This window comes from Rhamphochromis sp. 'chilingali' (genome assembly GCF_963969265.1).
Source record: "Rhamphochromis sp. 'chilingali' genome assembly, chromosome: 2".
NCBI lineage: Eukaryota > Metazoa > Chordata > Actinopteri > Cichliformes > Cichlidae > Rhamphochromis > Rhamphochromis sp. 'chilingali'.
Genome location: NC_137930.1, coordinates 14,392,979 through 14,406,616, shown reverse-complemented (window position 1 = coordinate 14,406,616; position 13,638 = coordinate 14,392,979). Strand labels below are relative to the sequence as shown.

General features: G+C 41.2%; 1 protein-coding gene across 6 annotated transcripts in view; it reads left to right on the top strand.

The window, feature by feature from the left end:
* Window positions 1-12,933, top strand: part of homer1 (homer scaffold protein 1) — an 80,402-nt gene extending 67,469 nt beyond the window's left edge. For all 6 annotated transcript variants that reach the window (XM_080907846.1, XM_080907847.1, XM_080907848.1 and 3 more), the window contains 7 exons: window positions 2,120-2,251; window positions 2,341-2,433; window positions 8,166-8,308; window positions 9,018-9,177; window positions 9,271-9,381; window positions 9,501-9,581; window positions 11,134-12,933. In XM_080907846.1, the coding sequence (XP_080763972.1) occupies window positions 2,150-2,251; window positions 2,341-2,433; window positions 8,166-8,308; window positions 9,018-9,177; window positions 9,271-9,381; window positions 9,501-9,581; window positions 11,134-11,322 (879 nt within the window). In that variant the 5' untranslated portion in view covers window positions 2,120-2,149 and the 3' untranslated portion in view covers window positions 11,323-12,933. The remainder of the gene's footprint in view (window positions 1-2,119; window positions 2,252-2,340; window positions 2,434-8,165; window positions 8,309-9,017; window positions 9,178-9,270; window positions 9,382-9,500; window positions 9,582-11,133) is intronic.
* Window positions 12,934-13,638: the final 705 nt, after the last annotated feature.

The window sequence follows — 13,638 nt, the reverse complement described above, 5'->3', positions numbered from 1 at the left end:
GTTTCATCCTGTTGAAAGGGAGTTTTTCCTTCTCACTGCCAAGTGCTTACTGATACAGGGCAATTTGATTATTGGGGCTTTCTCTGTATAACTTTTCATGTCTTTACCTTACAGTGTAAGGCACCTTAAGGCGATTGGTGTTGTGATTTGAGGCTATGTAAATAAAACTGAATTGAATTGAAGTTTTAATTGTATATAAATATATTCATATAAATAATTGGAAACACTGGTTTTCCATCAGTGCATATTCTTTGTGACTGCTGTGCCTCAGCCGGGCCTCTCTCCTAGAGCAGTGAAGTTGAACTCAGGCCCGTCATATCTATGTGGCAGTGATTATTTTAGTCTTGAGATAGGTGCAGGGGTGGAGTTAGCATAGTTATGCAAGAGTCTCTATGGGTGACTAGCAGTGCTGTTGTTGAACCAGCAAGTTAGCTGTGCTGTGCTGGAAATAGCAGCAGTCGGGTGGGCTGGTGCTTGGAGGACATTATTATACAGACAACAAGAAGGATTCTCAGCAGAGACACACAATGACTGGTGTTACTTGCAAAGTTCCAGAGGGAGCAAACTTTTGACATGTTTGACATGTTAGTACACCCATGGATCCTAGAAATACACAAAAAGTGGTTATAACCTGTTTGTTAATAATAAGAGTTTTCAAAACTTTATAGTGAGTTCATCCATTTTTTGGCTTCTTGGTTGCACATTTAATAATAATAATTGCATTTATATAGCGCTTTTCGAGACCCTCAAAGTGCTTTACAATTCCACGATTCATTCACTCTCACGTTCACACACTGGTGGAGGCAAGCTACAGTTGTAGCCACAGCTGCCCTGGGACAGACTGACAGAAGCGAGGCTGCCATATCGCGCCATCGGCCCCTCTGGCCATCACCAGTAGGCGGTAGGTGAAGTGTCTTGCCCAAGGATACAATGACCAAGATCGAACCGGCAACCTTCCGGTTACAAGATGAGCTTCCCAACCCCCTGAACCACGACTATTTTGGTTTACTCAGCAGCAGCAAAAGCAGGCAGATGTTTTCAACAACAGGAAAAAAACTGTCCGACATGCAACCTGCTCCAGCTGCTAGCTGCTGAGCTTTTAACAGCTCAACAAACACAGTCATAATTACTCATAATGTTTCTCCCTCACTGCTGCTGATTGTGTAAATGGGCAACTGTTTGCAAGATCAATTAAAAAGTTGATTTTATGTCAGTAGTTTCTGCTGCCCCCAAGTGGTTCATGAAATTGATATCACAAGCTAAAAACAGCCACTTGCAAATTGTTGACATTTGCCTACCCGCTGTGTTCAAATGCTTATTTTGAAAACCATGAATGTTTGTTTCTGCTCTTCCCTTCTGTTAACTTTTAGAAACCACTGTTATGTGTTACTGTAAGTGTATAACTAATGAGAAACATACATATATATTTGGTAAATCAGCAGTTTTTTCTACCAGGTCAGACTTTTTTTGGAGGTTTATCTTGGGTGTTTGGTGAAGGAGTCAAAAAAAAAAAAGAAAAATCAATACAAAACTGCACTCATAAAAGTTACTTTTTTTAAATCTAAAAATTCCCATGAACCATGAGCAGTCTAGAATGATCCAGCCTTACTTACTCCACTACTTGGGCAGATTCCATCCAAGAACTAGTGCAAATTTTATTGTTTTTATATTGTTTTAAAGACCACATGTACAGACGGAGATACCCATGCACCTCCTCACAGAACCGCTCTTTAAATTCAGTGTCCATCCTGTTTTCCTCTGTTTGTTCATGTGCACTTACAAAGTAGTGGTCACAACACATTGGAGGGTACACATGGCTTCTGCCCCATGATGGTAGGCCACTCCACACTGCCCCGGACCCCTCCTGCTGTAGTGGGCTCATGTCACTCTTTTGGTCTGCGTGCGGCCATCCCTGACCACCAGGCTTGTGCACTTCGATCAGGTTTTGACAGTCTGATGGAGTCATTTCCAACTGCATAAGCTCAAGAAAAGCAAGCATGCTGACCTTGAGCTGACAGTGATTTCTTTTCTTTAGCTCTAAACTCTCTTTGGCTTGAATAAGCTGTTCATGTGTACATTTGATTATGACGTTCTGTCATGTGCAACTTGTCCCCAACAGGCCATTATAAACAGCACCATCACCCCCAACATGACGTTCACCAAGACATCGCAAAAGTTTGGCCAGTGGGCGGACAGCCGAGCCAACACTGTCTACGGCCTCGGCTTCTCATCAGAGAGCCACCTGGTTAAGGTGAGAAACTGCCGATGCCCTATCAGAAACCAGAGCTCGCTGCTCAGTTGCCAGCCGTGCTGTAGTATCAGTTGTTTCTGTTACTTCAGTTTGCAGAGAAGTTTGCAGAGTTCAAGGAGGCGGCACGGTTAGCCAAGGAGAAGTCTCAGGAGAAGATGGAGCTCACCAGCACGCCCTCTCAGGTAACAGACATTAAAAACACTACCGCTGCCTCAGACCTAGTACCACCACCACAGGTGATGCAGAAGTGCTGGCAACTTGTTGTAATACAAACCCAACTGTTGAGACACTGTGCAAAGTGTAAAAACACAATGCAAGAATTTGCAAATCTTATAATCCCATATTTCCTTCATTATATAACATGAGTGTTTAAACTGACAAAATCTGCAATTTTAAGAAAAATGCTGGCTCATGTTGATTTTTGACAGCAGAAACACATCTCAAAGAAGTTGGAACAGGGCCGTGTTTGTCACTATGTAGCATCTTCTCTTCTGTTAACGACAGTTTGTAACCATCTGGGAACTGAAATATTAGAGAATATAGACAAAGCTAACACGAGTAAATACAAACTGCAGTTTTTAAATGATGATTTTATTTACCAAGAGAAAAGAGGTATCCACACATACCTGCCCCCTCAATGGAATAACTTGTGCCACTCCTGGCAGCAATAACTGGCAATGAGTCTTTCACGTGACTGTGGAGGAATTTTAGCCCACTCTTCTTTGAAACATTGTATTAATGTAGCTCCATTGGTTTTTGTTTTTCTTCTTAGCCTGTTCAAGGTCATGCCAAAGCATTTTAATCAGATTTAAATTTGGGTTTTGAGCTGGATACTGAAAGAAAACCTTCATTTGAGGTGGACTTGCTGGTTTGTTTCAGATTGTAAATTGAAAATGAAAATTCTCCTTCATGATTTTCTCAGTAGACATTAGAAATTGTTGTTCCATACGTTTTGGCGTCCCAGGTCCTAAAGCAGCAAAGAAGCCCCAGACTATCACACTACCACCACCATGTTTGACAGTTGGTATGATCTTTTTATGAAATGTCGTGAGTTTTACAGCAGATGTAACGGGACTCAAACCTACCATCAAGTTCAACTTTTGTCTCATCAGTCCACAGAATATTTTTACAAAAGTCCCAAGATGTTTGTTGCAAATGTGAGATGAGCTCTTGTGTTCTTTTGGTCAGCAGTGGTTTTCTCAGTGGATGCCATTTTTGCCAGTCTCTGTCTGTATAAGACAGAGACTGTTTAAAAAAAAAACCCAAAAAGATTGTCATCAACAACTACAGTAATGGAAAAATGTGACTGGTTTCTGAGTTTCACCCCAGCTGTGAAACTCAGAAACCAGTCTTACTTGTTATCATCTATCGTCCACCTGGGCCTTACACAGAGCTTCTGTCTGATTTCTCAGACTTTATATCTAATTTAGTTCTGAGCTCAGATAAAATAATTATTGTGGGTGATTTTAACATCCATGTAGATGCTAAGAATGACAGCCTCAACATGGCATTTAATCTGTTATTAGACTCAATTGGTTTCTCTCAAAATGTAAAAGAACCCACCCACCACTTTAATCACACTCTAGATCTTGTGTTAACATATGGCACAGAAACTGAACATTTAACAGTGTTTTCTGAAAACCCTCTCCTGTCTGATCATTTCCTGATAACATTTACATTTACAATAATTGATTACACAGCAGTGGAGAGTAGACTTTATCAAAGTAGATGTCTTTCTGAAAGCGCTGTAACTAAGTTTAAGAATATAATCCACCCACTGTTATCATCTTCAATGCCCTGTACCAACATAGAGCAGAGCAGCTATCTGAACGCTACTCTACAGAGGTCGATTATCTTGTTAATAATTTCACCTCCTCACTATGTACGACTCTGGATACTGTAGCTCCTGTGAAAACTAAGGTCTCTAATCAGAAGTACCTGACTCTGTGGTATAATTCTCAAACACGTAGCCTAAAGCAGATGACTCGTAATCTGGAGAAGAAATGGCGTGTCACAAATTTAGAGGATCATCATTTAGCCTGGAGAAATAGTTTGCTGCTTTATAAGAAAGCCCTCCGCAAAGCCAGAACATCTTACTATTCATCACTGATTGAAGAAAATAAGAACAACCCCAAGTTTTTCTTCAGCACTTTAGCCAGGCTGACAAAAAGTCAGAGCTCTTGTGAGCCAACCATCCCTTTAACGTTAACGAGTAATGACTTCATGAACTTCTTCACAAATAAAATTTTTATCATTAGAGAAAAAATGACCAGTAATCATCCCACAGATGTAATATTATCTACAGCTACTCTTAGTACCATTGATGTTAAGTTAGACTCTTTTTCTCTAATTGATCTTTCTGAGTTAACTTCAATAATTACTTCCTCCAAACCATCAACGTGTCTTTTAGACCCCATTCCTACAAAACTGCTCAAAGAAGTTCTGCCATTAATTAATTCTTCGATCTTAAATATGATCAACCTATCTCTAATAATCGGCTATGTACCACAGGCCTTCAAGCTGGCTGTAGTTAAACCTTTACTCAAAAAGCCATCTCTAGACCCAGCAGTCTTAACTAATTATAGGCCAATCTCCAACCTTCCTTTCATATCAAACATCCTTGAAAGAGTAGTTGTCAAACAGCTAACAGATCATCTGCAGAGGAATGGTTTATTTGAAGAGTTTCAGTCAGGTTTCAGAGCTCATCACAGCACAGAAACAGCTTTAGTGAAGGTTACAAATGATCTTCTTATGGCCTCTGACAGTGGACTCATCTCTGTGCTTGTCCTGCTAGACCTCAGTGCAGCATTCGATACTGTTGACCATAATATTCTATTAGAGCGATTAGAACATGCTGTAGGTATTACAGGTACTGCACTGCAGTGGTTTGTATCATATCTATCTAATAGACTCCAATTTGTGCATGTAAATGGAGAGTCCTCTTCACACACTGAGGTTAATTATGGAGTTCCACAGGGTTCAGTGCTAGGACCAATTCTGTTTACATTATACATGCTTCCCTTAGGCAGCATCATTAGAAGACATAGCATACATTTTCACTGCTATGCTGATGACACGCAGCTCTATCTGTCCATGAAGCCAGATAACACACACCAATGAGTTAAACTGCAGGAATGTCTTAAAGACATAAAGACCTGGATGGCCGCTAACTTTCTGCTTCTTAATTCAGATAAAACTGAGGTTATTGTACTCGGCCCTGAAAAGCCTAGAAATATGGTATCTAAGCAGATTCTTACTCTGGATGGCATTACCTTGGCCTCCAGTAACACTGTGAGGAACCTTGGAGTCATTTTTGACCAGGACATGTCCTTCAATGCACATATTAAACAAATATGTAAGACTGCGTTCTTCCATTTGCGCAACATCTCTAAAATTAGAAATATCCTGTCCCAGAGTGACGCTGAAAAACTAGTTCATGCATTTATTACTTCCAGGCTGGACTACTGTAATTCATTATTATCAGGATGTCCAAAAACCTCACTGAAAAGCCTTCAGCTAATCCAAAATGCAGCAAGAGTACTGACAGGGACTAGAAAGAGAGAGCATATTTCTCCTGTTTTGGCTTCCCTTCATTGGCTTCCTGTTAAATCCAGAATTGAATTCAAAATCCTGCTCCTCACATACAAGGTCTTAAATAATCAGGCCCCATCTTATCTTAATGACCTTGTAGTACCATATCACCCTGTTAGAGCACTTCGCTCTCGCTCTGCAGGCCTACTTGTTGTTCCTAGAGTATTTAAAAGTAGAATGGGAGGGAGAGCCTTCAGTTTTCAGGCCCCTCTTCTGTGGAACCAGCTTCCAGTTTGGATTCGGGAGACAGACACTATCTCTACTTTCAAGATTAGGCTTAAAACTTTCCTTTTTGCTAAAGCATATAGTTAGGGCTGGATCAGGTGACCCTGAATCCTCCCTTAGTTATGCTGCAATAGACGTAGGCTGCCGGGGGATTCCCATGATGCATTGAGTTTTTCCTTTCCAGTCACCTTTCTCACTCATTATGTGTTAATAGACCTCTCTGCATTGAATCATATCTGTTATTAACCTCTGTCTCTCTTCCACAGCATGTCTTTATCCTGTCTTCCTTCTCTCACCCCAACCGGTCGCAGCAGATGGCCCCGCCCCTCCCTGAGCCTGGTTCTGCCGGAGGTTTCTTCCTGTTAAAAGGGAGTTTTTCCTTCCCACTGTCGCCAAAGTGCTTGCTCATAGGGGGTCATATGATTGTTGGGTTTTTCTCTGCATCTATGAAGCGCCTTGAGGCGACTTATGTTGTGATTTGGCGCTATATAAATAAAATTGAATTGAATTGAACTTAACTCATGAATACTGACCTAAACTGAGGCAAGTGAGGCCTGCAGATTTTTAGAGGTTGTTCTCCTGGATGAGTTGTCAGTGCGCTTTCAGAGGAAACTTTGGTAGACTGGAACCTTGGAAAGGTTCACTACTGTTCGAAGTTTTCTCCATTTGTGGATAATGGCTCGCACCGTGGTTAGTTGGGGTCCAGAAAACCTGAGTTTCTTTAGATTGTGGTGTGAAGTGTTGCTTTTTGAGATCTGTAAACCTACTTCACTTTGTCAGTTTGTGAATACAATAACTCAAGAACGAAGTGAAAGTGGCCTCTCTAAGAGGATCTCTTTGTACTCAGTCACATTACTGTTACTAGTAAACTTAATTTGTTACAACATGTTCCTCCAGCTGTTTCTTTTGAGTACCCTTAATTTTTTCAGTAGTTTTTTGTGCCCATCACAACTTTCTTTGAGACGTGTTGTCGTCGAAGTCAAAGTGAGCTTGTTTTTTCTTAAGATGGTACATTTTAATACAGTCTACCACCATCACACTTTTTCAGATACTTGCAAGCCAGGCACGTTATTCGTTCCCAGATTTCAGACTCAAGCCCTCTACCAGGGCCTACACTATTAGAAACTCTCCTACAACTTAGTCCAACCAATATAGGGCTGATCACCGTGCTTTACAATGAAATGTTAAACTTGACACGTACCTCCTCATCCAAACTCAAAACACTATAAGAAGAAGACTTAGACTTAGACTCAGATCTGAATCTGCTAAAGACTGCTGTTTTAAAGTATATATCTCTAATATGGTCACCTGTGTGAGCTGTCGGCACAGAGCATCTACTGTTTAAACCTGCTTACAAGGGGCAGCCAATCAGAAGATAGTTGACTAAAAGGGTGCACAAACACCTTTTTTTTGACACAGGGTGAACTTAGGGGCTGCACAAAGGGTCTGTATAAGATAAGATGATTAAGTATTATTGTGAATCATGCAAAGCTATCAATTCTTAGGTATCTCTATGAGGTGAATGAGAAGTTTCTTTCTTGAGATATTACACATTGTATTTGCTAATATTTAAATGCTACCATTCTACTTGGAGAGCCCTAACTGTGGAAATCGCTGCTGTGTTTGCCGTGTTTTGCTTTTTTGTGTTGTTCTCGGCATCATGTCCACGTTATGCTGCTGTAGCCACTAACCTAACACCTTGTGTGGCCTGTTTTGCCTCCTTTTGCTCTCCCAAACGATTCGTCCTCAGGGTGGCACCGTAAAAAGGAATGTGTTGTCAGTCAACAAACCTGTTATAAAGAAGGTAAAGACAAATGGAAGAAAAATTACTTTGTTGTCTCAGATCTGACAGCACCTTTTCCGAGTCTTCCCCGAGTGTTGACACAAACTGGCGTCTTTGTATCCCCCTTCCTGTTTCCATCACCTTCCGCCCCCTAAGCTAAGCTAACTTGTCGTAGCTTCTTATTTAGCTTACAGATGTGTGTGGTGTCACTCTTTCAGTCTTAACTCTCAGCATCAATTTCTCAAAGTGTTGAAGTGACATTTTTTTTGTTTGTTTTCTTTTGTTTCTTTCACTTTCACAAATGTGCCAAATCAGGAGTCAGCCCCAGGTGATCTGCAGTCACCTTTGACCTCAGAGAGCATCAACGGTACAGACAATGACAGAGTTACACCAGATGCACCTCAGCACCCCGAAGCCAGAGCAGAGCCTTCCCAGAATGCACTGCCCTTCTCACACAGGTAAACCAAAGTTCACTGGATCGCAGAAACAGTCGCACTTCTTGTTTAGTAGCGTGTAACATCACTTTTCAGCACTTTATTTTAGTTCAGCTGGGTCTTCATTCATATTAAACAGTCTGGAAGCCTGAAACACAAAGAATTATTCATGGTGGTCAGCTCTAGGGTGCACAGAGAGAAATATTCTGTTGGTTTTGTAGGGCACCTTTTTTCACAACACGCACACTTGAGTGGGAAGATTTATTCTTTATTTTTGAAGCCTCTGTGTAAATGAAAGAAGATGAATTTTCATGGTAACCAAACAGAATCAGCTGTCAAAGAATTATTATTATTATTTTATTACATTTAGCTGTTTTTGCCTGAAATTCCCACATGATCAGCATCTTTGCTCATCCCACCGGAGCACTCCACAGATGCCTTGTTAATTTGTATTATGGTCACAGCAAGCTGAGAAATACTGCACTTGTACATCAGCGCACAGTCCTGGTCCAGCCTTTGATTGGCTCTTTGGAACGGGACAGCCACCATCTTTTCTCTCATAGATTTCCGTTTAGAATAACACGAAGCTGAAAATAAGCACGCATGTACACACCTCGTGTATAGTAATAATTACACCAAATGCTGTTGAAAGTCACTGTGGGCTTAAGAACATTCTGAAGGGCGTTTTTCACCTTTTTCCAGTTATTCCCTTTCCTCCTTTGTCCATTTTCAGTTCATCCAGCATTAATAAGCACTGGGAGGCAGAGCTTGCGGCGCTGAAGGGGAACAATGCCAAACTGACGGCGGCTCTTCTTGAATCTACAGCCAATGTCAAACAGTGGAAGCAGCAGCTGGCAGCCTATCAGGAAGAAGCTGAGAGGCTACACAAACGGGTATCACTCTGTCCCTGCACACAGGAAAGTACTCACTGCGTGATCCCATTTTACCACGTCTGAATGCTTTTTCTTTTCCTTTTTGGATTGCAGGTGACGGAGCTGGAGTGCGTGAGCGGCCAAACGACGGGGATTAAATCTCAAAAGACTGAACTCAACCGAACAATAGAAGAGTTGGAGTTGGCTTTGAAGGCTAAAGAGGAGGTACAAGGAGTGCTTGTTCGTCCTACTGGGTTGAAGTCGTGGATTTTGCATGCCTGGACTTTGATTGGTGCGTTTACCATCTGTTCTGAGCTGTACACTCTTTCTGATCATGCTTGCAGGAGTTGGAGAGACTTAAAGCAGAGGTGGAGAGTGCCAATGAGTTTAGGTCCCAAAGAGATTCCCTCACACAGAGGCTACAGGTGAGTATTGCTCAATGATCATGTGTTGCATAAAGATTAATGCAGTCTGTAAATAGTGAGTAAGAAAGAGCAAAAAAAGGACTCCATCTATGACCATCCCAAGTCCAGGAAGTGGTGCCAGATGGGTTGCAGACTTGTCTTTTCCTCATAATAACATCAACAAATATAATAAAATCAATCAATTTGTGCATTATATTAATTTTTGTGAAAACTGCTTGACCACACAGTAACAGATGTTAATAAAACAGTTACAAATGTGATTCTGTCTTTGGAAACCAGGTGAGGGGTGAAGTGAACTTTTAACGAAGGAGGAGCTTGTTTCAGACTGTATTTAGTATAAATATTTCAAAAATTCACCGTATATGTAAAACATGGATTGCGGACCAGTATTTCAGCGTCTTTTGGCGGTTGCTATCTTTTTACAAAACCGTATTTTTTAACCAACTGGCGCACAGAAGTGCCAAAAACTGCACTTCCTCCATTGGCCACTTAAGTCAGTCCTCATAAAGTATCATGGCTAACTTTACAGCATTAGAAAGAATGCTTATAGCCTGGTAGAGATTAATTTGCAGTGCATCCAGATGTTGGAGTTAGGGGTGTGGCCACAGTGATTGACAGGTTTTCTGATACAGGCAGTTGCAACTCTACGTCTGCAAGCCCCTTGGCTGTGTGGGTGGTGGTGTTGTCTTTTGGTGCCGCTTAATGGCATTATCTGGCCACAAGTGATAATGCCATTACCTGTTTAGTGTTACAGCCTCACTGTGTATGATTCTGGATACTGTAGCTCCTCTGAGGAAGAAAGCCTCTAATCAGACATACTCCAGTCCATGTCACAAACATGTGACTTAAAAGCAGATAACTCGAAAGTTTGTTGCTCTATGTGCCCTCTGTGAAGCTAGAACGTCTTATTATCCCTCACTGATTGAAGGAAATAAGAACAACCTTTGGTTTCTCTTCAGCACTGTAGCGATATATTCCTTTAACCTTAATGACTTCATGAATGTCTTCACAAATGAAATTTTAACCATTGGAGAAAACAATTATTTATAGCCACACCACAGATGTATTATTATGTACAGAAACTTTCAAAACTACTGATATTTATTTAAGCTCTTTCTTTCTGATTGATCCGAGGTAACTTCAGTAAGTACTTCCTCTGTTTGTAGACCCCGTTCCTTCAAGACTGCTCAAAGAAGGCTTTGATGTTAAATATGATCAATCTGTATAATGTAATGGACTGCGTATCTGTGGCCAGTGTACTCCTAGTACCCGATAAAAGGGGAGGCTTGTGTCAGGAAGGGCATCCAACATTTTTAGAAAATCCAACATGAAGTTCATTAATAAAACGTCCATACTGCATTGGTTGAAGCCCGAGTTAAAAAATATTACCAGTGCTGCTAACCAGCAAAGACAAAAAAAAATGCGAATGGGTCACGAAGGCTTCATAAAGGGCTTGTTTAAACTAAACAAGGATTTTCAGTGGAGTCCCAAATTACAAATATGAAGCTAAAAATGTGCGTTTTTAAAAAGCGTTGTGTGTCGTTTCTATCAGGAGACGGAGGTGAGAAACCAGACGCTGGAGGCCCAGCTGACTGATCTGGAGCAGCGTCTGGAGAGCAGCCAGCTGGAGCGGGAAGCCTTTCGCAAAAGCCTGCGCTCCCTGCTGGAGCTGCTGGACAGCAAAATCTTTGAGCTGAACGAGCTGCGGGACGCACTGGCCAAGCTGCTGGAGGGCAGCTAGACGGAGAGAGACGAAGACTGTGCCACCACCTCCAACCACCTCCACCAACACAGCAGCCAGCGCCGAGACTTTTACCGCATGTCGGCACTCACCTGCTCACTGACAACTTGAATTCTCTTTTTTTTGTTTTTTTCCTCCCACACGCGTGTAAAGGTTTACACACGACTTTATACTTTAACACACATCCACGCTCAGATCGTTTACAAACCGCCATGTGAAGCCTTCCCCTCCGCTCCACTCTGGACAAATCCACAGAAGCTTTCCTCGCTCTACGGAAACATTAAAGGCGAAATTCGCTTTTTTCTTTTAAACGTTGCTTTGGTGCGTTCAAATGCAGTCACTCAGAGTCTGCGATTGTTCTTGTTTTTTTTTCTCTTTTTTTTCCTCTTTCCGACTTTTTTTCCAGGCACAAATCTTTATTAAAACCCACGTCGCCATCAGCCAAATAAACTCTGAGATCCATTCGGTTATTTGTTGTGGGGACTCGACACAAAGAGGATCCGGAGGACGTCGGTATCTATCGTGAAATATTCTTCTGAAATATATGAGCAATACAAAAGGGCAGCACCAGAGGGTTTACAAAAACATTTTCCACTCTCACTTTCAGGTAATTTTACTCCTCTTGGATACGTTTAAGACATCGAGGTGGGATTTTACTCAAACGTCTTTTCTTTCTTTCTATATGCTTTTTTTTAAGGATATAACGGATTCATAGTGCACTTGTTCATGTGTGTGTGAGTGAGTCAGATGTTTCATTTCCCCTCTTTGTTTCTGTTGCGACATGAAGTGCAATGATTGAATCCTTTTTTTTGTTAATTTATTACTGAAATTTGTGACAATGATGATTATTATTATGATGGAAGTTGTACAAAATCAAAGTATCTTTATTTACATCTCATTTTCACTTAATCTTTTTTTATCATGTGGTACGTGAGTGTCAAGATGTTGAAACCTGGCAATATTTTTGAGCTGTTTATCGAAGGAAAAAGGAAAATGCGGCGGGTTGACTGCAGTTTTTTTTTTTCTTTTGCCAAATAATGTTTTCCTGTACAGATCTGAATTTTTGCTGATGTTGCCTTTGGTACAGACATGCATCAATGGTAGCTAAGTAGCGGTACTTTTTATTTGGTGGGATTTACTATTGCCAAAAATGAGAGGAATACGATTCAGCGTGTACACCTGAAGAACACTACTTAAGGGCTTGTTGTTAGCGCGGGTACATTCGGGACACTTGGATGGATTTTTGTGCTGTAAAGGGAAAAAAGAAACATTTGAATAAGACTTTGAAATACTGATTTAACCACATGCTTACAGACACAAATTGTAATTTTGAGTTTTTAATAAAAGAAAACCAAATGAAAATGCTGCAGCTGTGTTTTAATGAGCATACTGCACAGTAAACCAGCCCTGCTGTCATAAACCTGGTTTAAATAAACCTGACTGCAGTTAGACTTGCCTGGTTTAAGTTTTAACTTGCGTCCTATTTCAAAGCTTGTTCTTTGGACTATTTAAGTACCAGCATACCGTCACTTTTCCAGGCATTCAGCACATCAACCTGAAGCATTTAAATCCATGAATGTTTTTGATTTTGCATCTCAACTAGCAGGAAACGTTCCCACAATGTTCTAATGGTGTTTTGAATGGACCTGTCAAACTGAAGGACTCATCAGGTACTGGCAGGCCAAGCAAAGTGCAGCTCTGGCAGCAGCTGAAGCAAAACCTCAGGTACAGACATGCATCAATGTCTGTACCTGAGTTTTTCCTTCCCACTGTCACCAAGGGCTTGCTTGTAGGAGGTCGTCTGATTGCTGGGGTTTCCTCTGTATTATTGTAGGGTCATATAAAGCACCTTGAGACTAATTATGTTGTGATTAGGTGTTATATTAGAAAAACTATTTGAAATAAGGTCTGGGAAGAGTTCGTTGAGTTCACTGACAAAGAATTTTGGTCAGGTTTAAAGCAATTCTGGCAAACAATCTCAGGAGGAAACAGTACCCACACTGTATAGTGGGATGGAGTGCTGGTGATTTAGCTACGCTGTGGAAAGAATAGTTTGAGGATCTCCTCAAGCCTCGAAGAAGAAGCAGAGTCTGGGGATGATGGGGAACAGCTCCTCAGCAGTAGGGTTGCCAACTCCCTGAAAAATAAATAAGGGACACCTCGTGGCCAGGGCCGGGCGACCCAGTTGTCTTCACCCTTCCCAGTGTGGTGAATTTTCTAGCTCTTTTTTTGTGTGTGAAATTATTTTTTTAACCATTTGACTTGAATTTGATTTAAGTAGATGTGTATTCTTTGTGATATGAACACATGTGAAAC